At 36.6% G+C, this 26,697-nt stretch overlaps 1 protein-coding gene across 1 annotated transcript in view; it reads left to right on the forward strand.

The window, feature by feature from the left end:
• Window positions 1-26,697, forward strand: part of LOC106878644 (uncharacterized) — a 122,998-nt gene that overhangs the window by 5,118 nt on the left and 91,183 nt on the right. Inside the window, exon 2 of the mRNA XM_089341806.1 lies at window positions 17,754-17,926. Coding sequence (XP_089197932.1) covers window positions 17,803-17,926 — 124 coding nt within the window. The 5' untranslated portion in view covers window positions 17,754-17,802. The remainder of the gene's footprint in view (window positions 1-17,753; window positions 17,927-26,697) is intronic.

Below are 26,697 nucleotides of genomic sequence, written 5' to 3' on the forward strand. Positions count from 1 at the left end.
TTCAGTCCTTCAATGATCTTTCATGTCAGTTTATTTCCGCGCTATTATCTCTCATCCTTTTGATCCGTCTCTCTCCCTCTCTCTCCTTCTCTCTCCCTTATTTCTATCTATCTTTTCCTCTCTATTTCTCCTCCCCTCTTTCATGAATTTTGTCATTTTCCTGTTTTTTTGTTGTTGTTTTTTTTCATACTTGTTTTCGAGATTTTGTTAATTCAATTCTAAATTTCCATCTTATGAGGAAATAGAAAAAAAAATCCACCTTTTGTTCTATTTGTTTTTTACCCCCCCCCCTCTCTCCTCAAGTCTTTTGGTGTCCTGTATTTGTGTATTTTATTTTGCTCAACAATTGAAACCAGTCATTATTTATTTATTTTCTCTTTGTTAAGAAATGTCAATGAGGCATATATAGTTAGTTGGTCGGGAGAGACACAGGTGTGTGAATTAATTACGTGAAATTAGTGGAAGGGTGTTCGATCACCGTTTGTATGAGTCTGAAAAGCACTGAAGCTGAAGTGAAACAGCGTCGGATAAATAGTGTACGATCTTTATGAACGGTGGTTCTTGGAGACGCAGAGAGAGAGAGAGAGAGAGAGAGATGACAATTTTAGACAAAGTATTTAGTATCGTCCTCCAAACATTCTAATTTCAAATCAAGACCAAATTTGACAAAGAAGTTGCATTTGGATTGATGTAATTAATGGTTGTGTTTAGATAGGAAAAATAAGGTGTTATGATTATTTATCGATCAATTCTTGTGTCCTGCATCTCGTTCCTTTGTTCTCAACTAGAGTCCATATGGCCCCTGAGGATCCGTATAAGATTTCTGGGGGTCCACGTAACAAAATATTAAATTGCTTCTGAAAATTTTTTGCTTCAGATGTATTTATCCCAAGAAACAGTTGGGTTTCTTTCTTTCAACTTACGCAAGTTAAATGTGTCAAAAAACAAAATAGAAATTTTGAAACAAGTTTCTATAAAACTAGTTTTTAAGCATTGAATGGCTTTGGGGGTCCACCAGAATAAAATGGTAATCAAAAGGGTTCATGGGTTAAAAAAAAAATAGTTGAGAACCCCTGCTTCATATTCACACCAAATCTGGGTCCTTGGCTTCTGTCAAGGGATGATCTAACAAGGGAGTCTTTTTGTTCTCACTTTATTGCATCAATTCTACGTGCTTATCTTTGAATCGTTTACCTGTTTCAGTCATTAGGCTGTGGCCATGTCGGAGCCACCACCTCAAGCAATTATTTGTCGAAACTATTGACCCCAGTACTTATTTTATTTTTAAAGCCTGGTACTGACTCTTATTGGTCACTTCTGCCGAACCGTTAAGTTACAGGGATGTAAACACACCAACACCGGTTGTCAAGCTGTGATGGGGTACGAACAAAGACAAAGACACTCACATAGATATATGTATGTTATATGATGGGCTTCTTTTAGTTTCCGTCTACGAAACCCACTCTCAAGGCTTTAGTCAGCCTGAGGATATAGTGGGACTGAATCCAGAACCATGTGGTTGGGAAGCAAACTTCTTACCACACAGCCATGCCTAGCCATATCTTTGTTGTGCTTTTTTTCACAAAAGTCGAGTGATATCTCAGTGCTAGCCCCCACTTTTGGCTCAGCTGTTCAGCATTGACGAAGCAAACATATATCCAAAGACACTTTGGGCATTACTCTTCCACCTTTTCATACAGGCTGTGATTGGCTATGTTAAAAACACTTCTCTGCTATTTCCATAAGTTCATGCAACCATTTCAAATTTCTGAAAACCTGGGCAGTAATGGGGCATACAAAAATATTTATATATTTTTAAAAAATTATTTTTCATCACATTTAGGATTCACAAGACCAGTTATCCGGTCATCATAGAGTATAAGTGACTCTGTGGAGGTTTGTGGCTTAGTGGTTAGAGTGTTGGACTCATGATCGTTCGATTGTGGTTTCAATTCCTGGACTGGTTAACGCATTGTGTACTTGAGCAATACACTTCATTTCACGTTGCTTCAGTCCATTCAGCTGGCAAAAATAATTATTGGAAAAACACTGGACAAAATATCTTTTGTTACTTTGGTGCATCCCATTACAATATGAGTTCAAATGTTGCCACAGTTAAATTTGTCTTCTGCTCAGAGTGGGGGTGGTTGGAAGTACAAAATGTATCAGTGTTAGTGCCACATAAAAGCATCTGTCCCAGTAGCATGTAAAAAGCACCTGGCACTTGGGAGTCTGGACAGCTCTCTGACTGACCAGCTCCTGTCAAACTGTCCAACCCATACCAGCCTGGAAAACAAACATTAAACAACGACAATGGCAACAAAGAAGAAGCTCTCCCTCAAAAATTAGTAGCTTAGGATCTGTTCCAGAAGTTATTATTTTAGTAGTGTTATTATTGAGGTTCAATGGTTGGGCAGAATCATTAGCACATTGGGAAAAATACCTTGTGGTTTTTCTTCTGGCTTTTTACATTTCGAGTTCAAATCCTGCTATGGTCAGCTACGCTTTTCATCCTTCCAGGATCAATAAAATAAAGTATCAGTTAAAGTATTGGGGTGGGGGTCAATGATATTGACTATCCCTCCCTCCTGCATTTTAAAATTGCTGGCTTTGTGCCGAAATTAGAAACCATTATTATTATCATTGGGATTGGCAGAATCAAAGCATTGGGAAAAAAATTACTTGTATTTGTTCTGGTTCTATGTTTTGAGTTCAAATCCTGCTGAGGTCAGCTTTGTCTTTCATCTCTCCCGGGGTTGCTAAAAGAAAGTACCAATCAAGTACTAGAGGATGATGTAATCAAGTGCCCCCTACTTTCAAAATGGCTGGTCTTGCACCTAATTAAGAAACAATTGTTGTTGTTGTTGTTGTTCTGTAATATACTGGTACTTCATGTGAAATTATTGGTTTTCTATCTAAGAAACCATCATAACTTGCATCATTCTTGAAATGTCACAAGAGAAGAGGAGAGTTAAGAATGGAGAGAAAGAGAGAGAGAGAAGTCCTGAAGTAGAGTGGAAAGAATGGCATCATTGAGTGGTGGTTCTGTCTTCTAGTTTTGCCTGTGGGCTACAATGAGTAGAGGGCATTTGACTGGACTACTCTAGGACTGGAGTGGAAGACTTCAAGAGTGCTGCAATTTCTGTGAATGCCATATCACCTCACCACACTCTTTCTCTATTATCCTATAGCCATTTTTATATTCTGTCGACCTCTTTTTTCTGTGTCTGTTCCCTGCGGTGTTTTTCTTTTTATTATGGGTGATATATTAGCAAATGATGTCATAATTGCTCTACATTTTTTTGTTTGTCTTTTCTTTTCATCTCCCCCCCCCCCCCCAATGCTGACATGGGTTGGACAGCATCTGACCATTTGTTTGTGTTCTTTCATTATCTGATATTCACAATAAGGGAGAATATCACCAGTTTTTGTGCTTGGCCTGGCTTTTTCTCGTAGGCTTGATAAATTAACAAGTTATTATTATTATATGCTGGTGACAAGATAAGTTGGCTAAAACTCTCTACAAATTTGTGGTGGGCCAATGAAAATTTTTTTTATATATTTTGGTTTTAGCAATTGCAGCTAAATATAACTGATATGACACTATGCCATTTTAACCCTTTAGCATTCAGATTGCTCTGTCAAATGTAATGCTTATTTATTCACATTGTTCTTAATTAACCATGCATCATCTTGTAGCTTTAAGATTTCAATGATGTGATTGTTTATTATTAGAATAACATTGTAGGATAGGTGTCAGAGGTCAGATCTGGCCAGTTTTAACATAAAACAAGGTAAAATAGTTGTGCCAGATATGGTAGGTTTAAATGCTAATGGGTTAAAGAAGGGAAGGCCATGTTGAGTACTGTGTTTCGTGGATGGTTGGTGAAGGGTGAGTAAAATTGGAAAACAAACAAACTGGGTCGTTGTTTTGTAAAAAAAAAAAAAAAGAAGTAGGGATTGTCATTGTTGGAGCGCCTTTGATCGTAGGCTGCCTACCCGAATTGGGTTGGTCTAGAGATAAACAAATAAGACCAGATTGTGGCCTTGTGCCAATGTAAGAATTCATTATTGGAATGGCTGATAAATAAATAATTATTGATTCAAAAGTAATCTTTAATAATAATAATATTCTTTTTCTTTCTTGTTGGCCTAAGGCCACAAATTTTTTGGACAGAAACTATTGTCATTGTTGTCATCATTATCACCACCACCACCACCATTTGATGCTTGTTTTTTTTTTTTTTTTTTTTTTTTTTAAATATTTGCAGGGATTGGGGTAGGCTTTTCCAGCACATTGTCTTGCCACATGTAGTTATTCATCATCCCCCTTTAGCATTTAAACCAGCCAGATTTGGCCTCTTGTACTTATCTTACAATGTCATTCCAAATATAAACAATTACAGCATTGAAATTTTGAAGCTACAAGACAATGCATGATTAATTTTTTAAAATGTGAATAAATAAGCATTACATTTGCCAGAATAATCTGAATGCTAAAGGATTGTAGCTCAGCTAGCTTCGTGTGATCTTTTCTTCCTGGGCCATCTTTGGTTTTTTTTTTTTTTTTTTCCCTCCTCCAGAAGTTCCTTCTAGTTTGATAATTTAACACTTTCTATCCTTGGTGTAGCCTGCAAGAGAGAAAGAAGACATGATGTGTGTGTGGAGGATCATAATCATCATTTAAAGTCCATTGTCCAGGCTGGCATGGGTTGGACGGTTTGACTAGGACTGGCAAGCTGAAGGGCTGCACCAGATTCCAGTCTGATTTAGCATGGTTTCTCGGAGTGGTTGGCATTAGGCAGGGCATCTAACCATAGAAACTATGCCAAATCAGACTGGAGTCTGGCGCAGCCCCTCAGCTTGCCAGTCCCAGTCAAACCGTGCAACCAATGCCAGCATGCTTTACACACACACACACACACACACACACATCATACCTTCTTTCTCTCTTGCATGCTGCACCAGATGTGCTCTGTTTATCCACAGCAGTATCACACATCCAGACAGAGCATGCTTGTTTCATTTCGTTCCAGCCTTTGACATCATGCTGCATTACTTCAAACACAAGCTGTGTATTAATCTGCTCTGTAATTAAATTGATTCCAGTGTAATAAGGGAACTTCTATTGTATGGACAAGCACAAACTTGTTCTTAGTTGTGTTTGAACTCAGAACCAAGGTAGCCAAGTCTGCGACAGCATTCCTCTTCACTGTCGTTTCTGCCAATAAGTCATTATCAGTTGCACTGATATAATGAATGCCACCACTAGCTGGTTGTTAGTGCTTTCATGCCTTATATATTATCAATAAAAAAAAAAATCATTTCTAACCATTTGCTAGATCCCAAGTTAATTAATTGCAAAAGGTAAAATAACAATCTTCCAGTGTTTGTGTATCAGGGACTAAAGCTTCTTGAATCTAAGTCTATTGACAGACAAACCCATGCCACTGCCATAATACAGTTTTTTTTAAAAGACAATGTTCATGCTGGAATGAATGAAAATATATATATATATATATATATATATATATATATATATATATATATATATATATATATATATATATATATAAATACATATATATATATATATATATCATTAAACGATGATATATATATACATATATATAATTGTTTTCTTGGAATATTGGCTCTTAAAGCACTTCATATTAGGTTAAAAACTTCTTTTGGACAGACACTAGAACTGAAACCTACCTCTCCTGTAGACATGATATATCATCATCATCATCATCATCATCATATAACTTTCCGACCTGGCATAGGTTGGTTGGTTTGACAATAGTGCTTGTACACCCTCACATACTTGTGCACATGTGAATGTACATACACACAAATACACACTTTATTAGGAGATGAATCTCCTTGGAATATTATTCCAAGTTCCATATTGTTAATTAATTATTCATATGATTCAAAGAGAGAAGCAGAAACTTAGATTCAAGAAGCTTCAGCCCTTGATACACAAACACTGGAAGATTGTTATTTTACCTTTTGCACTTAATTAACTTGGGATCTAGCATGTGACTAGAAATGATATTTCTGCTTTTTTTTTTCTCTTTTTATTGAGAATATATAATGTATGAAAGCAGACCAGGAGACATATACATGCAGCATGAGCAAACCTACACATAGATGTATACAAACACTCATATACTCTCTTACACACACAAACGCACACACACACACACACACACACACACACACACACACACACACACACACACACACACACACACACACACACACACTATACATAATTAAAAATAAAATTACTTGAGTAACATTTTACTCATTCCACACACATCCAATAAGTTATTCTTTGTTTTAAGGTGTGTGGGTGGACATTTCTACAGAATAAAGCCAATGGTGTTAGCAGTGAATACATTGATTTCAATAAGTGAATCTCTACGTGGTCATTAACATGCTTGAAGCAACAGTCATGCCTCTCTGAAATCACACCCTACTGTCTGCGATAATTTTGTGAATGCATGTGATTCTTTACATGTTTGTATGCCAGTATACTTTCATATTTATGCATATGTGTACATGAGTGCATTGCATTTATCTATGAATGCATAAACTTCCGACAAAAGAGAGTTGAAATGTATAAGTTGCTGCCAGTTTTGCAGAGATGGGTTCAAGGAGAGAAAAAGAAGCAAAAGTTGAAATAGGCAATAATTCTTTACTCCCAGATTTGTGATTTCCAATATCTAAAACAATTGCAAAGTAAACCTGTTATGACAGAGGTGCTCCTACTGAAATTTCACTCTTTCTTTTGGTATGTATTGGACTGTTCTATACACTGTACAGTTGAAGGAATTTGGCTGCTCTTTTAGGGCCAAACAACTACAAAAAGCTTCTGACAGACAAACCCATGTCATTGCCATAATACAGTTCTTTTTTTAAGACAACGTTCCTGCTGGAATATATATATATATATATATATATATATATATATATATATATATATATATATATATATATATATATATATATATAAAATTCTTTTTGGGAATATTGGCTCTCAAGGCACTTCACATTAAGCTATTGATAATAGTATGTAGGTTAAAAATTCTTTTGGACAAACACTAGAACTCAAACCTACATCTCCTGTAGATGTGATATATCATCATCATCGTCATATAATGTCCACTTTCCAACCTGGCATGGGTTGAATGGTTTGATATGAGCTAGCAAGCTGGAGAGTTACACTAGGTTCCAATTGTCTGTTTTGGTATGATTACTATGGATGGATGCCCTTTGTACTAGCACAGGTGTGTTTTATGTGGCACTAGCACAGGTGTGTTTTATGTGGCACTAGCACAGGTGTGTTTTATGTGGCACTAGCACAGGTGCATTATATGTGGCACCAGTGCAGGTGCATTTTATATGTATATCCTCCTCGTCATCATCCTTTAATATTTGTTTTCTGTACTGGCATGGGCTGGACAGATAGACCCAAGCAGACAAACTGGAGAGCTGCCTAGGCTCCGGTGCAATTTGGTTTGGTTTCTACAGCTGAATGCCCTTCCTAACGTCAACCGCTTTACAAAGTGTGGTGAGTGCTGTTAACATGGCACCAGCACAATATGTGTGTGTGTGAAATGTGAAGGCTCATGGCTCAGTGGTTAAAGTGTTCAGTTCACATTAATGAGGCAGTGAGTTTGTTCCTGGACTGGGCTGTGTGTTGTGTTCTTGAGCGAGACACTTTATTTTACATTGCTCCAATTCATTCAGCTTTAGAAATGAATTGTAGCACCTCAAGCTGTATTGGCCTTTCCCTTTCCTTTGGATAACGTCAGTGGCATGGAGAGGGGGAGGCTAGTATGCATGAATGACTGCCTGTCTTCCATAAACAATCTTGCCCAGATTTGTGCCTTGGAGGGAACTTTCTAGGTGCAATCCCATGGTCATTCATGACTGAAGGAGGTCTTTACTTCTGTCCTTCCACACACACATACACACATATATATAGATTATATAACCAGAAACTGCTACAAGTTGCCACCTAAACTAGTCCAACTTAATGCATGATTGGGCCAGCAGTAAGTAAACCATTTAGCCCCTATAAGTTTGATTGTTTTTCGAAACCCCACCAGATGACAAACAATGCCTATCAGAAGGTAGATGAACTCAAGAGAGTCAACAGTCATTCAAAAGTGTGTATATATATGCATGTATACATTTGTAAAATCGACATAGGAGATAGATGTTTTCAATTGAAATCTGCAGTGTTTGTAGTTTCTGGCCATCTTTCCTGTTTTAGTTTGTTGCCAACTTAACATCTTCAAACATTAACCTTTTAGCATTCAGATTTCTCTGTCAGATGTGATGCTTATTCACATTGATATGAATTAGTCGTGCATTATCTTGTAGCTTTGGAATTTCAATGTTGTGTTTATTTTTGGAGTAATATTATAGGGTGAGTATGACAGGCCAGACCTGGCCAGTTTGAACATAAAACAAGTAGAATATTTCTGCCGGATGCAGCCGGTTTAAATACTAAAGGGAGTCATTCATGTCATACTGTGATTGTCACTATAAAATTTGATCTGCAGTTGCTCTTGCTTCTTCCTGCTTTCCTGCAAGTCAAGACTTGGTCTTCTTGGAACCACAAACAGATGGTGGCTTTTTTGTTACTGTTGTCAGAGTATCTGACAAGGTGCTAGTGACAATAGAAAGTTACTGTTACTTAAATTCTTTCATCACTCCTGATGGCATGAAAGAGGGCAGTATAGACGGGAACAGTTGCAATTCCCTTGTTGTCTGTCTGCAAGTGCAAGCCCCTCAAATCAGAGTGGCCATTCCAGAACATCTCCCCCATACTCCTCCAAGGCAACACCTTTTCCATTTTGTTTGCTGGGGTCATGAGATCATCTGAGTTACAGGAAAGTATAAACAGATTTTATTTTATTTTCTACTCTAGGCACAAGGCCTGAAATTTTTGGGGAGGGGTCCAGTCGATTAGATCGACCGCAGTACGCAACTGGTATCTAATTTATCGACCCCGAAAGGATGAAAGGCAAAGTCGACCTCAGCAGAATTTGAACTCAGAATGTAAAGACAGATGAAATAGCGCTAAGCATTTTGCCTGGCTTGCTAACGTTTCTGCCAGCTCACCACCTTGAAACAAATTTTATATTGTCCATTGATGAAGTTACATTTAAGTAGAGACAATAAATACATTACTAAGGATATACATTAATTATCATGTTTCAGTAACAATGTCATTATGTAGAAAACTACTTATATAGGTAACTAGAGTTATAAAAACTACCAAAAAGTTGTGAAATTAAATGCACATATTGAATAGCCTAGATATTGCTTTGAAGCACTATCAGCATCTATTATGTGTCTTTGGTGAAGGCGCTGGCTTAGTGGTTAGAGTGTTCACCTCATGATTTTAAGGTTGTGAATTGGATTCCCAGCAGTGCATCGTATCCTTGAGCAAGACATCTTATTTCATGTTCCTCCAGTCCACTCAGCTGTCAAAAATGAGTCGTACCTTATCATTTCTAAAGGGCCAGCCTTGTCACATTCCATGTGTCTTGCTGAATATTCCTGAGAACTCTGTTGAGAGTATGCATGCCTGTGGAGTGCTCACCCACTTGCACGTTGATTTCATGAACAGGTTGTTCCGTTGATCGCACCAACTGGAATCCTGTGTTGGAACTGACAGAGTACCAGTTATGTATCTTTGACATCATGGGTACCACTACACTAGTAATTTTAGTGCAAAAGTTTGTCATCCTTTAATAGTTGATGGCTCACACACACACACACACACACACACACACACACACACACACACACACACACACACGTGTTTAGGGTTGATTGTCAGAAAATAGAATACTCAATACCATAGTGTGTGTATATGTGCGCGCACACACACACATTATAGATATATATTATTTTAGTTGAGTCAGTCACTTGCTATTCTGAGTCTTGCCAGTAGGTTGAAGTCTTCAGGCAAGTTATGACTGATGAAAATGATATAATTTACACGTCTATATACAGGATTCCTGTCATGTATCTGTACACACATATCATCATCATCATCATCATTTAATGTTCATGTTCCGCGCTGGCAGGGGTTCTATATAGCATACATTCTCACCCACATATACACACGAATGCCTGTATTTCTCCTTCTTTCATTCTCTCTATCTCACCCCCCTCTCTCAGAGTATCTCTCACTCTCTTTCTCTCATTGCCTTAACCAAGAAATAAGGCTCTGTTGAATTTAAAACTTGACGTGCAGAGTCTATTATAATTTAATACAATTGACATTAAAAAACAAAGGATGTATGATTGTTTTTCCTTGGGCAATAAAGTATTTAAATGAGCGTGTGTGTGTGTGTGTGTGTGTGTTGGTAGGGAGCAGATGAAATGAAAAAAAAAAAAGGAAAAAAATTAATGCTGCTAGGATGGGGCTTTAATTACAATCAATACATTTTCCTCGTTTATTCGTGCTTTCCTACTCCTTTTCAATTGCTTGTCATTTCTTCATTTCTCCCCCCCCCCCCTTCTCAGCCTAGTTTTTAACTGAAAGCCAACGTCCAGATGTCATTTCTATATTGGAAAGCTACTATTTCTTCTTGATGGCTACCTTGAATCAATTTTTAGCTACAAATAATCTCAGCCAGCCAGCCACTAAAGAAAGTAAAGATCAGCTTGCGTAGTATTTTGGTATATTTCGCCTTCACTTGCTATATGTGCCTCTGAGCCACACACACGCACACACAAATCTCTCTCTCTCTCTCTCTCTCTCTCTCTCTCTCTCTCTCTCTCTCTCTCTCTCTCTCTCTCTCTCTCTCTCTCTCTCTCTCTCCCTATACTGTCTGTCTTTCCGAGTGATCTTGACTTCTCTAACCACACAGAGCCAGCCCTGCTGAGAAGTGTCCTTCGTACAGTTCTTACTTTTAAAGTAATCAATATAGTGCTTTTCTGTTGTATTTCTTGTGCCACTCCTTGCTATCAGACTAATCAATAGTTAATGCTAACGTAAACTTTATAGCTAATAGACATTTCAAAGACAATTTATTTCACACACACACACACAATTGTAAATTCACATTTTTCTCTGTTAGCTAAATTTTTATTTTAATGACTAGCAAATGAAGTTCCCTTAAATTCAATCTTCATTGTTATTTTATCTTTTTTTTTTATATATATTTATTATAATTATAATCGTTTTCCCTTTCACCTCAGGTTTGTTTCCTATACGACCACATAATTCTCTCTCTTTCTCACACACACACACACACACACACACACACACACACACACACACACCAGTTAACTATTTATGTCAGGAGAGCTACGCAACATCAGTACTACATTAACCGACTTTAAAAACAAAAACAAACAAAACCTCATTCAGTAAACGATTTAAATATATATTGATTATAGTGTAATATGAAATGCCTTTATTAAGTAAAAGAGATTATTCTATTTTTATTTTTCAAACGAATGGGAATTCCCTCATTGTGTTTTAATAGGTCTTGTGTGTTTTGTTCTTGATGCGAGAAACTGAAAGACTGTTTGAATCGAATACCGCTAGATTTGCACTCATAAATAATGATGTAAACAGATTAAATTTTTCTTTTCTTCTCTTTTTTTCTTCCTTTTTTAACTAACTAGTTATTTAACCCCAGGCCAGCCCTCATAGTGCAAACCTATGATGCAAAAGTTTTCCATCCTGTTTGCATCACCCAATGTATTTTTGTTATTTTCAAGTTGCTAATGGTAGGATTTGAAGAGGAACTGCTGCTATTTCTAACAGTTCAAGTGACCACGTTGAGGCTGTATTGCTCTACTCTTTAGCAGGGATCAGCAATTTCTTTGTTGTAATGACCCAATTTTGATTTTTTTTTTTAACATTTGCCCATAGCCCATATCTTTTATACTTGTTTCAGTCATTGGACTGTGACCATGCTGAAGCACCACCTTGAAGAGTTTAGTCAACTCAACTCTACTTATTTTTTAAGCTTGGTGGCTTATTCTATAGGTCAGTTTTGCCGAGCAGCTAAGTTATTAGAATGTAAGCGAATCAACAATGGTTATTATGTGATGGTGGTGGTGAACAAATACATAGGCACCCATTCATACATAGACACACACACACATTTATACATACACGTGATCGGTTTCTTTCAGCTTCCCTCTACCAAATCCACTCACTAGGCCTGGGGTTATAAAAGAAGACACTTGCCCGAGGCACCGTCCTGTAGGACTGAACCTAAGACCACATGATTGGGAAGCAAGTTTCTCAACCACACAGTCACGCCTGCCTATATATATATATATATATATATATATATATATATATATATATATATATATATATATATATATATATATATATATATATTTTACTCTTTCAGTAAGAAGGGAAAACAGTGTCTGCTTCTTTATATGACCTCCTAGACTGGTGAGTGATCCTCAATTATATTTTAGTGAAAATATTTTGGTGAATGTGAAGCAGTTAGACTTCTTGTAGCCCACAAGACTTCCTGAATGCCATTCCCAACCACATGGTTCCAGGTTTAGTCCCATTACATGGCACTTGGGGGCAAGTGTCCTCAACTATAGCTCTGGACTGACCAGAGCCTTGTGAATGTGTTTGGTAGATGGAACCTGAAAGGCCTGTCGTATTTATATGTGTGTGTCTGTGTGTCTCTCCCCAACCCCGTTTAACAACCGGTGTTGGCATGTTTACATCCCTGTAACTTATAAGTATCAGGCTTTAAGAAAGTAAAAGTACTAGAGTTTATTCATTTGACTAAAACTTCTTCAAGGTGGTGCCTCAGCATGGCCGCACTCAAATGACTGAAACAAGTAAATGATAAAAGATAAAAGATCAATTTTGTTTAGTAGTGTGACCTGTGTGACGATGAGCCATGTTTCATACAACCCACTTTGGCACTCTGATGAAACCATAACGTTAATCATTTGTAGATTGCTTTTGCTTTATATTGAACCTTCACAAGAGAGATTAATGACATTGTCATTATGTAGAAAAACTAAAGGCAGCAGGGAACCCTGCATATGGGTTTATTCAGCTCAATTGATCGACTAGTCCCCTCGACCAAAATTTCAGGCCTTGTGCCTATATTAGAAAGGATTATTATTATTATTATTTCTCCTAATTTGTGATTAAGACTTGTGTTGCAGATGCTATTTGCAGTGAATTCATCACTACAGTGTAACACGTGCTAGTTGTCAGGTAGGCAGCTTTAGGCTAGATTAAGTGCCATGCTTGGTGGAGATAATATAATACCAACACCTGTGACATAAAGTATTGAAAATATTATCATAGGCCAGCATGAAGTCACATTTTTTGTTTTTTATATAAGGGACAGCCGGCATTAATTTCAACTTGTTTAAATGTCTAGGTGACTCTAAGTTTTAATTTGCACTTTTTTCTTCCTGTTGCATATCCTTGCTCTGGTGGCATGCAAAGAAATCAATGTTACATATTGAAGAAAACTGTTATAAATATAAGGCTAGATGTCTTAGTAAGGCTTACAACGCTTTTGATTTCATATCGTTTTAACTTTCCCCACAACTCTTAAAACCAGAGACCACCAACATAAGATAAGCATCTATTATCCCACATTTACACCCCCACCATTTCAATTTACAATTCATAAGTTTTAAGTTTGGAGAATTTTTCAATTTTTAATTGTTTGGAGAATACACAGAAGACTGTGCGCTTTGAGTATTTCAGCAAACAATAAACTTGGATTATTTTGACATTTTGTCTTTTGGAAATGAAGAATATTAATGATGCTATACCGAAGAAGATCAATCATTTTTTTCAAAATACATAAGGAATAAAATTATACTTTAAAATATCTGAATTTCAAAAGACAATCCATGCCAGCATGCAAAACAAAAGTTAAATGATGGTATCATTATTAAGGTAGTGAGCTGGCAGAATCTTTAGCAAGCTAGGCAAAGTGCTTGGCATCATTTCGCCTGTCCTTATATTCTGAGTTTAAATTCTGCTGAGTCAATAAATTAAGTACCAGTGAAGTCAATGAAATTGATTAATCCCCTCCCCACAAAATTTAGTGCCATGTGCCTTTAGTAGAAAGAAATATTATTACACCAGGCAAAATGCTTAGCGGTACTATTATATTGATGATGATGAAAGAGAGAAAGAAAGAAAGTTTAATGTATATCAGAATAAACATTCTCATTCATTTGTGACTTTACTTTTTGCCCCCATTGGCTCCTAAGAAAATTCATAGTGTAAGTACTTAGTGTCCTGCTATAACACTGGAAGATAAACTGGCTGTGATAAAATGCCATGAAAAGGGTGAAAAAGTGGTAGCAGTTGCACGATCTTTTGGGATGAGTTGGATAACTGTATCAGTGATTGTACATAATAAGGACAAGATTTTAGCATATATCAAACATATCAAACCATGTATTATTGAAAATGTATTCGTAAATAAAGTACAGAACTGGGAATGGTTATTATCATTGGTTTAGCCTAGAGACAAGTAAATTTGTCCTAGCCTAGCCACAAGTTAATTCGACTTAGTTGTTTTTCAACTTATGTTGTTTCCTAGAACCAATTAACGATGTAGGGTGAGGTATGGCTGTACTTGTGTATGAGTTTGTCTCTCCTTGTTGGCTGTGAAAATGCTGTCTTTTAGTTGTTGGTTCCATATCAGGTATACTTTCCAGAAATATTGATCAAAATATTTCTAGTCATGGCTGTCTTTTCTTCTGGGACTATGCATATGTAGAATGTATGTGTTCTTTTTTTTTTTACTTTGGCTTATCTTTTACTTGCTTCTGTCATTAAACTTCGGTCATACTGGGGCACCACCTTGAAAAATTATAGTTGAATGAATCAACCACAGTACTTCTTTTTTTTTTTTAAAGCCTTGTACTTGTTCTATCAGTTGTTTTTGCCAAAAACCATTAAGCTACAGGGATGTAAATACCAACACCAGTTGTCAAGCATTGGTGAGGGACTGACACACATGCACACACACATACACACACGATAGGCTTCTTTCAGTTTCCACCTACCAAAGACACTTTCCCCAGGTTCCACACAATGAGACTGAACCCGAAACCATATGGTTGGGAAGCAAATTTCTTACCACACAGTTACACCTGAATATTTGGTTGTTATTTCAATCATGTCAAGTTACCACATGGAAGCTAGCTTGTTGGTGTGTTACTGGATTAGAAGACTTGGCAGAGTGCAGGGCAAAATAGTTTATTTATTTACATTCCTTCAGGTTTTGACTTCAAATCTCATTGTCAAATTACTGGAGTTCATTACATCAGCTATGTTGTTCTTCCAGAATAGCCTGACCTTGTTGCCTCAGTAACAAATAGACTCTAAAAAAAAAATCCCATCTCCAACTGTGTTAGTTTAAGTATTATGACAGTTGCCAACAACAGTTTGTCACTTATTGTGGAATGGTGCCATATTTTGTAATTTGTGCTATTATGATGGAATAATATGTATGTGTGGTAGAGGGGGAGAAAATACATTAGTGCAAGATGGAATTCTTGGAGGGCTGATTCAAATGACCCAGTTTCCAATCCCAGTTTAGCACCCTTTTCCACTTTTCTCAATGACATATTTGACCCAGATTACACTAGTTTTTGCCAAAGGTGATTGGTTAGAAGATGCTGGATGGAAAACTGTCCTTAGTTCCCAGTAGATAAATACTTGTTGCTCAATTTGAATAGTGGTTCTTAATCCTTTTAGCACAATGTTTCCAAACCTATTTTCCTCCCAAGCCCCACTATAACTTTCCAGAAAAACGCAGTTTGCCCCCACTGCTGGCTGGTAAAAAAAAACCCAATTTATTTTTGATATTTTATAACATTTGAATAGCATTGTACTGTAGCAGTCTTCATACAGTATGTTTGACTGGAGGGATTGGTCTGGCCAGGCCGAATATAGGTGGAGTATGTTTATTGTGGTAAAAAGATTTTCGCAATTCCATGTCTCACTAAAAAAAACAAAAAAAACACACCATGTACTACCTCAATTTTTCTTGACCCCACTAGTGGGACATATGCCCTGTGTTGGGAATTACTACTTGGGCATTCAAAGCAGTTCTAACCTCTCACACCTACCCTACAATGTTATTTTAAAAGTAAACAACCACATCATTGAAATGTTGAAGCTACAAGATAATGCATGACTAATTCAAAACAATTAGAATGAATAAGCATTACATTGGACAAAATAATCTGAATGCTAACGGATTAACCTGAGCCTCCAACACCCAACCATGCCACTATTCTTTGTGGTAGTGATGGGTGTTGCGGCCTCAAAAAGCGCAATCTTGAGTGTTGGAAGGGAGTGGAGAGTGCGCATAATTTTTCTTAGAAATAAAGTATTTAAAGCAGGGGTTCTCAGCCATTTTTTATCTATGGACCCCTTTGATTACTATTTGATTCTGGTGGACCCCAACAGCCATTTGATGTTTAAAAACTAATTTTATAGATACTTCTTTTAAAATTCCTACTTTGTTTTTTTTTCCTTTTACATATTGACTTCTGTAGGTTGAACAGAGAAAGAAACCTAACACATGCTTTTAAGGCAATATTTTTTCAGGGGCCCTTAAAATACTATTGTAGATCCCCAATTTACTATTTTGTTGCTTGGACCCCCAAAAATCTTAGATGAACCCCAATTGAGAACCACTGATTTAATGCATAAAGAATGCCTGCAGTTTAAACCCCCATCCAAAATCTTTGCCAGAATTAGAATTAGAATGTATTGTGTTATCAGTGAGCAAAAACACAACTGGTGCTGTGCCCCAAGTTTGGATATATAATTACATTATATGTCTTCTGTTTCGTTAGTCATTTTGTTACTATATTTTGTTACTACCTATGTTTCAATTGATTTTGGAAATAATAATGAATTTAATAAAATAACTTTAACTTTAAGAGTTCTTCAAGGCAGTGCCCCAGCATGGCCACAATCTAATGACTGAAACAAGTAAAAGAATAAAAGAATAGGAGTACTAATAGGCACAAATATCTAAAAGGAGACACATGTTAGATTGGCTACAATAACATATGGATAATAAATCACTGAGTAAAATTTAACTTCTGTTTGATTAAAATTATCTCCTGGCAGGGAAAGTGTCTCAATATTCCAGCTCACTTTATATGTGAAGCAGGTGTTTCTAAAATACCGTAAGTGAAATGGAGACACTGGACTACAAAAAAGTTGGGGAACACTGATTTGTAAGGCTCTGAGAAAGTTGGGCTCATGTAGTATTATTGTTAAGAAACATGGAAATATGCTGTTTGTTACCAAACTCCTGCAACTCATTACTGCTTGTGTGTATGTGTGTGAGACTGATGTTAAATAGGAGTGTTATTGCTTAGTCCCAATATTGATTGAGCAGACCTATGATCAAAGGTGTTCCAGTCTGTCCTTTCTAACCAAGTAGAATGTGATTTGAAGAAGATTTGGCTGTTGTTTCTAGCAGATTGAGCAGGCACTTAGAAGCTACTTGTTGCTTTGTAGTAATGATTTTTGATACGATTGACATTGAAGTCTTGAAGCTATAAAATAACACATGATAAATTCAAAAGAACATGGATAAATAAGCATTTAGCAGAGTAATCCGAATGCTAAAGGTTTTTGATATGATTTGTCTCCATGCATCCTTATTTATATGTCTATACTAAATAATTAAAATATGTTTCTTTTTTTGTTGTAGGGTACATAATGTTGTAGAAGCATCAGTTAGCAGTCCAGCTGCTGGAATCATGTTTTCAGTGCGTATAGTCACTGCTGACTACTATGTCTCAAACCCTGTTGCTGGCCTGGATGCAAAACTTTCATCGTCGGTTCAAGTTCCAGTTATCCGTATATTTGGATCCACACCAGCTGGTAAGCAATGTTTGCCCTTTTTCTCTTGAAAACTGTTGCTGACAATTGAACTCTTTACACAAGAACATTTCTTCAAGTAAACTAGTTTTTACTTGTTCTCCCACCTAAACCATTTTCCCTTCTTTCAACCCTCTTGTCCGTGCCCTTGCATTCTAAATCCTAGATCAACCTTGATCGGTGTTTTAGCTGTTGCCATCTGTTTCCTGCTTTATTTCCTTCCAAATATAGCGTATCTAGGATAACATTTAATCCAAAATGTTCATTTATGAAGACGAGTGTATTTTGAGGGAGCAGTGGTTCTCAACCAGGGTTCCTATGGCCCTTGAGGGTCCATATAAGATTTTGTTAGATTTGTGCCATAAACTGCTTTTACATTTACGACGTACAGAATATTTTAACGAACTTTTTATATGATTCTTGATATGTAATAATAAAAATATAATAGGATTTTTTTAAAAACATTGAATGGTATCCTCCTTGTTTTTTTTTTTTCATTTTTATTCTTTTACTTGTTTCAGTCATTAGACTGTGGCCATGCTGGGCACTGTCTTGATGAGTTTTTACCCAAATGAATTTGCCCCAGTATTTAATTTTTAAAATGTGGTATTTATTCTATCAGTCAATTTTGCTGAACTGCTAAGTTACAGTGGCATAAACACACCAACACCAGTTGTCAGGCAGTGGCGAGGGGAACACAAAACACACACACACACATATAATGGACTTCTTTCAGTTTCTGCCTGCCAGATCCACTCACAAGACTTTGGTCAGCCAGAGGCTATAGTAGAAGACACTTGTCCAAGATGCCACGCAGTAGGACTTGAACCCGAAGCCATGTGGTTGGGTGCAAGCCCCTTACCATACAGTGCTACTCTGGGAAAATGTGTTTCTTACCTACAGGAAAGTATATTTCAGAGTGATGGGACCTTCAGCTTGTCTCTTCTATTATAGCCCTGGGCCAAACAATTCCTTGTGAGTGAATTTGGTACGTGTAAGCTGTGTGGAGACCTGTTGCGTGCACCTGTATGTGTCTGTCTTTGAATTTGTGTATGTCTCCTTCACCATTTCACACCAGTATTGGTTTATTTACATTCCTATAACTTAAAAATTTTAGCAAAAGAAACTGATAAAATAAGTACGAAACTTAGGAAACAAAAGAATTATTGGGGTCAGTTTCTTTGACTAAGCCCTTCAAAGTAGTGCTCCAGCATGGCACAGTCCACTGATTGAAACAAGTAAAAGATAACAGATAAGTTATATTCTATGAAGAAGCTGATTTATGGAAGAATTGATATAAAATAATGCTCACACCAACATATCCTGCCATGTGATAACTTCAGTTAACCCTGTCATGTAATAGCTTCAGTTAGTGCAATCCTTTTTTTACTAACCTTATTTTAGTTTCTTGTTAAATGATGCCACAGGTGGTATTAAATACCTTAGGTTTGTCAACTTAACTTGCAATGTTTATCTGACATTAAATGAATAATTTTGAAAATAGGACACGTATTTTGTCAACTGACTGGATTTTGTACAGAGGTCATTGACTTGTTTTCACTAAGAAACATATTTTGCGTGTTCGCGTGTGTGAGAGATTCGAATTAATATCAATCCCTGCCATCGTTACTCAACTGTTTCATTCTTATTTTTTCCCAGTGGCAGAAAAAAAATGGCCTTGGCACAATTTGAAAATCAATGCATAAAATAGATGTAATGAAAACGTATCTTTTAACTTTTTACTCGTTTCAGTCATTAGACTGCAGTCATGCTATAGCACTGCCTTGAAAGATTTAGTCAAACAAACTGACCCAAGGATTAAAAAAATTTTTGTTCCATTAGTCTCTTTTGCTAGACTGCTAAATTACAGGGATGTTAACAAACCAACACTGGTTGTCAAGCAGTGGTGGTGATCAAACACAGGTACATTAGTAATGGGCTTCTTTCAGTTTCCATCTATTAAATCTTCTCACAAGGCATTGTTTGACCCAAGCCTACAGTAGATACTCGCTGAAGGGACCATGCACTAAGACTGAACTGAAAACCATATGACGCAAACTTGTTAACCACACAGCTATGCTTGCATGTGTATTGAGGTTTTTCAAATGGGAATTTGGTTTTTGCTATAAATCTCTATCACCATAGAAGTGTTGTGTGACAAACATGCCAAATTGTTGGGTATCAGACAAAATGCCTGCAATACTTTCCTTATGCTAACAATTCTGCCAGCTCGCTGGCAGAATTGTTAGCACACCGGGCAAAATGCTTAGGAGAATTTCGTCCATCCTTATGTTCTGAGTTCTAAATCTGGTGGGGGTTAACTTTTCCTTTCATATTTTTGAGGTCAGTAAAATAACTATCATTCAAGCACTGGGATTGATGTAATCAACTTTCAAACCTTCCCAGAAACTTCTGGCCTTGTATCAAAATTTAAAGCGAATATTTGGTGATGAAGCTTTACTTTCTGAGGTCAACTCTGTCTGTCATCTTTCGGGGGAGTTTGATGAAATAATGTACTGTCTAGAATTGGAGTTGACTTTAATATTCTTATAAATCATCTGGAATTATAATGGTAAAGATTGTGATTTACTCTTTCATCCTTTAGCATTCAGAATACTTTGTCAACGATAATGCTTATTTATTCACATTGTGTTTTAAGTTTATCATTTATTATCTGTTAGCTTCAAGAGTTTGACTGTGATAGTGTATTATTAGAATGACATTGTAGGGTACATGTGAAAGGCAAGATCTGTCTAGTCTGAACATAAAGCAGGTAGAATATTTGGGCTAGATATGGCTGGTTTCAATGCTAAAAGGTTAACTCTTGATATCAACCTGCCTGAGATCACCTCAGGTTCTATGACAAACTTTACTGTTTTAAAGTGGTCTAAATTACAATCTTCCATCAAAATGTCATGTTAATTTGTTCCAGACCTCAGCTTAATAATGATAAAGGTATTTTACTAAATTCTTCATTATTTTAAAAATTAATTGAAACAAAGGCAGCATGTGCTGACAGAAATATGGTAACAAAAGAGTTAAGTGTCATTACATATTCATTTAACCCTTTATCATTCAGATCACTCTGTCATATGTATTGCTTATTTATTCATATTGTTTTCATTAATCATGTATTATCTTGTAGCTTCAGGGTTTTGATGATGTGATTGTATATTTTTAGAATGACATTGTAGGGTAGGTGTGAGAGATAGGATCTGGCTGATTTGAGCATAAAACAGGTAGACTATTAGGGGCTGGATATGGTGGGTTTAAATGCTTAAAGAGTTAATGGTTTCATTCTTCAGACTGCAGATATGCCAGTGCACTATTTGCAAGGGCTTTTGTCAACTATATAGACCCAGTACTAAGTTGGGTTTTTATTTTATAGGTCTGTATAATAGGTGCAAACAACGCTTTTAAGATGTTGGTTAAGAAGCTCACTTTGTAACCATGTGGTTTTAGTTTGTCCCATTCCATGGTACTTAGGACAAGTGCCTTGTATTATAGACCCGAGCTGACCTATTTATCTTGAATGAATTTGGTTGATGGAAACTGTGTGGAAGCCTATTTTGTGTGTTTGTCTGCTCACTGATTGGGAATAGGTGTTGGTTTGTTTACATCCCCATAACTTAGTGGTTTGGCAAAAGAGATCAATAGAATAAGTACCAGACTTCAAAAAAATAAGTACTGGGGTCAATTTGTTTGACTAAACCCTGTATGGCTGCCATCCAATGATTGAGATGCGTAAAAGATTAAGTTGGTTAAGTTGGCCTTTTGGTGTAGAGAAGTGTAACTTGATAAGTTACTTTAGTCTGATGCACTGGTTTTACACAGGCTGATGAGACCTGCTACTGGGTACCATGTGAACCAGTACTACCTGTTTCCTGGTCTAGTCACTAAACTAGCCCCCACACTTGAGTAGCTCATTACTTGTGTGAGGAGGACTAAAAACAAGGCATGTCAAAGGCTGAATGAGAGCTCCTTGTGGGCCAATGGCCATCCAGTTGGGGGAAGGCAATGGTACACCACTCCAATATTTCTGCAAAAAAAAAAAAAAAACTCATGAGAAAGTCAGAAAGAAATAACACTATGGCTTCATTTGATGGGAAAACTTGTGCTTAGATTTCTGCTAAGCATGATGAAAACATGCATGCATACACATACACTTATGGCCTTCTACACAGCCTCTTTCAACCAAAATTTACTCTGAAAACATTGGTAAACTTCATAACTACCAGGCCATTTCTGAACCCATGTTATACTCATCTAAATTATTTTTCTTCCTGAAAAATATGAGAAAATATTTCTATTATACGTTGGGTAAACTTTTTAACGTCATACTGCTGTTTAAAAAAATTTTCTTTTTAATGTTTTTTACAATCTGCATTGATATCTTGGTTATTCCATCAATTTCTTGTTGTCATTGTTGTTTTTACTGTCATTTACTTCCTGAGGGTGGTGGATTAGCAGAATTGTTAAGCATTAGACAAAATGTCATGCAGTATTTGTTCTGGCTGTTTTACATTCTGAGTTCAAGTCCCACCAAGGTTGTCCCTTTCATCCATCTGACATTGTTAACCCTTTCATTAGCATATTTCTGTTGAAATACATTGTCTTTGTTTCAATTAATTTTGAAAATGATAAAAGTTTATTAAAATAACTTTGACAGTAACAACCTTTTAGTGACTTCTACTACAGCCTCGGGCCAACCAAAGCCTTGTGAGTAGATTTGGTAGGCAGAAACTGAAAGGATCACCTATATATACACACACACATATATGTGTGTGTTTATGTATCTTTGTATGTGTGTCTTAGTATCTGTGTTTGTTGACAACCAGTGTTGGTGTGTTTATGTCCCCATAACGTTTTGGTTCAGCAAATGAGACCAACAGAATATGTACCAGGCTTTAAAAAAATACTAAGTACTGGGGTTGATTCATTCAACTAAAATAATTCAAGGTGGTGCTCCAGCATAGCTGCAGTCTTATGACTGAAAGAAGTAAGATAAAAGTGAAAATTGATTATAGTTAAAAACATTCTTTTTTTTTTTCAACTCCCATTATCCAAGCATTTCAAACAGCCGTGTCACCTAAGATAATAGGGTTAGCTTTCACTCATTTCCCATATGTTGCCCAGTTCTTTCTTTCTTCTTCTTCTTATTATTTTCATTTGCTATTTTATATGTTGTAGTGGAAAATCTATTGTCTCACATACTTTTGCCTTCTTTTTCTCTGCTAATATCATTTCTCATCTGTGTGTCACTATTGTAATGCCAGCTTGCACTGAAAAATTCCTTGAGATTTTTCATAATAGTCATTTTCAGTACATTTCTAGCTGGTGGTAGTGATGGTGGTGGTGGTGGCACCAGTTCACCAACTTTAAATACAGATTTCTTATTTATCTCTCAGTATGCTATTTCCCTATTCTGCTGCATTTCTTCTGTACCATTGTATTATATACAAAGACAATGTAGTTGACAACAAACAGATTATCGGTGGTGTTGGTGGTGGGGCATACTTGATCTGTTAGAAATAGCACTCAAATCACCCTCTAATAACATGTGGTCTTCTTACAAAGAAAGGAAGAATGTCTGAAAGAAAAAAAAGCAGAGTGGGTGGATGGCCATGGTTGGAATTCCTTTAACCTAAACCTGCTTGATCATCTCTATATATGTTTGATGTTGTCTTGTTAGATTTTATTTTCATTTTGAAGAGACACAGTCATCATCATCGTCATTGTTGTTGTTTAATGTCCACTTTTCCATACTTGTATCAATTAGACATATTCTTTATGGTTCAGATGCCCTTTCTGTTGCCAACCCTCACCTGTTTCAAAGCAAGGTAATATTTCCCCCCTGGCTGGACATATTTTTCATGGAAGATAAGAAACAAACAACATAGCCTGTATGACATCAATGCTTGTTTACACCCACCACATAATATGAAACAAGGTGTGCATGCACACAACAGGTTTTTTTTGTTTTTATATCCCAAATCCACTCACATAACTTTGGTTGGTTTGGGGCTATAGTAGAAGACATTTTCCCTAGGTTCCACATTGTATGGCTGAACCTGAAAAGCTTGTCCTGCAACCCTTTGATCTCAGGTACAGCCATACAATGTGGAACCTAGGGAAAATGTCTGGATCCGTGGGGGTTCTAGGATTGGCCCAAGTTAGAAGTCCTGTATCAGGTGGTTCATAGCATCATTTATTTGTATACTATGTGTACTTATTTACCTCTTGTAATTTTGGTTTTTCTTGTTTGATTTCTGAGTAAAACATGCAGTCTTCATCTACCTTTGTAATACCAACTTCATCTGACGATAGTATGGCAAATGGGGGAAGAAATGTATTTATTCCAGCTCATTACATTCTGTATTCAAATTAAAGTGAGGTTAACTTTGCCGTTCATCTCTCTTGGGGGCAATTTAATGAGTGCCTCCCCACTCACGACCTGCTAATTTGCTGCTTTTGAGCCAATATTATTATTGCCGATGAAAATAGTATGGTAGATAAGATGGAAAGGACTGAGGACAAGACTTTTCTTCTCCACCCATGCCCTCATCAACTTTTTCAAATACCATTTCAAGAGGAGGATAAGAATGGAGAGAGAGGTGGGTAACCTTCAGTAAATTTGTTAAAAGATGGTGTGTATGTATGTGTGTTTGTGTACAACCATCATTATGGTAGTTGTGACAGTGTTGGATAAAATGCCCTGACTAGATGTTCTGGCTCTGTTTTGAGTTCAAATCCTACTGAGGTCAGTTTTGCATTGCAGTCACACTGAGCCATCTCTCTCTCTCTTTCTCTCTCTCTCTCTCTCTCTCTCTCTCTCTCTCTCTCTCTCTCATTATCAAATTTCACTGAGATGGTCTTTTTGAGAATCCATAGCTCAGCAGGCAAAGCTACTATACTTGCATCACTATGACTGTGGGCTCGAGTTTTACTTTAGATCTAGGCTCATAGAACTGGTTTCTGTGGCACATATACCCCCTCCTGCTGGACGGAATGCTGGTCCATCACAGGATTACTCATTTTTGTCAGCTAAGTAGACTCGAGCAATGTGAAATGAAATGTTTTGCCTAAGAATACAATGCATTGCCTGGTCCAGGTATCGAAACCACAATCTTATCATGAGTCCAACACCCTAACCACTAAGCTACGCATTTCTACCAAGCCTAACTATACAACAAACAACCTTTTCTCTGATCAGAAAATAAGGATGTAATGCAGTACATTAAAACTTGTTAAACTTTATTAACACAGATGTACAGTTGTAGAATAATAGTTTCGTTAAAATGTTTTCAATTTTGTTCCATGGTTAAAGTTGTTTACTTGTTGACGTTAGATAAGAAAACAATAGATAACAACTCTCAAGGAAGAAAATATGATAAGTGTATAACAAGGAATGTAACTGTCAGAGATGTTGTCTCTTCCAGGGCTGTGTATTCTATACTACCTATGTGATCTTTTACACCATCTGAAGAAGCATATGTCTGCAAAGAAAAATAAACTTTCAAAACAAATATATTTCGTTGTTCTCTATAAACCATCTTACAGTTTTCAAAACAACCTTGGAATTTCCACAGGTACTGCTAGTTGTCATAATTATTATTAAGGCAGTTGAAGGCAGCGAGCTGGCAGAATTGTAGCATGCCGGACAAAATGCTTTGTGGCATTTCGTCTGTCTTTAAGTTCTGAGTTCAAGTGCTGCCAAGGTTAACCTTGCCTTTCATTCTTTCAGAGTTGATAAAATAAGTACCAGTTGAACATTGGGTATGATGTAATTGACTTAACCTGTCCCTCTCCCTCAAATTATTGGCCTTGTGCCAAAATTTGAAACCATTATTAAGGCAGTGAGCTGGCAGAATTGCTTTGCAGCATTTCTTTGCATTCTTTCTGTTCTGAGTTCAAATTCTGCTGAGGTTGACATACCCTTTCATCCTTTCAGAGTCAATAAATTAAGTACCAGTCAAGCACTAGGGTCGATGTAATTAACTAGGGCCCCCTCTCCCAACATTTTGGACCTTTTTCCTATTGTAGAAAGGATTATTATTATTATTATTATAATTTCATTTACACACAACAAATTAGATTGCTGGAAAAATTCCTAACATCAGTCTACAACAAGTAACCTTTACTAAGTATCCTAGCTGTCCCAAATAATACTGTTTTCTGCAGCTGCACTAAAATAGGTTTTATGCCTATTTCCTCTATCCACCTGTTTAATTCTTTAGGAATAGTTCCTAATGCACCAAAACTATAGTAATACATTTTACCCTCACTTTCCATAGCCTCTGTAACTCCATGTTTAGATCCTGGTACTTTACTATTTTTTTCTATACCTTTGATATTGACTTTCTCATCTATTGTTATCATTATTAAGATGGTGAACTGGCAGGCTCATTAGCATGCTGGGCTAAATGCTTAGCAATATTTCATCTGTTGCTATGCTCTGAGTTCAGATTTGCTTTTCATCCTTTCGGGGTCAATTAAATAGGTATCAGTTATGCACTGGGGTCAATGTAATTGGCTAGTCCCCTCTAAATTTCAAGCTTATGCCTTAGTAGAAAGGATTATTATTATTAGGTGAGCTGGCAGAATCTTCAGCAGAATTAGTAGAGCATTGGATAAAATGCTTTGCAGCATTTTATTCTGGCTTCTACAAGATATCAAAAAGATAAATTCATTTAATAATGTAGTTAAGACTGTTGAATATTTTGATAAAGTTTGATTTTTTGAGGACTTAAAATTCCAAGATCAAATTTTGCTTT

The sequence above is a fragment of the Octopus bimaculoides genome, chromosome 25 (genome assembly GCF_046866305.1).
Source record: "Octopus bimaculoides isolate indiv1 chromosome 25, ASM4686630v1, whole genome shotgun sequence".
NCBI classification, from domain to species: domain Eukaryota; kingdom Metazoa; phylum Mollusca; class Cephalopoda; order Octopoda; family Octopodidae; genus Octopus; species Octopus bimaculoides.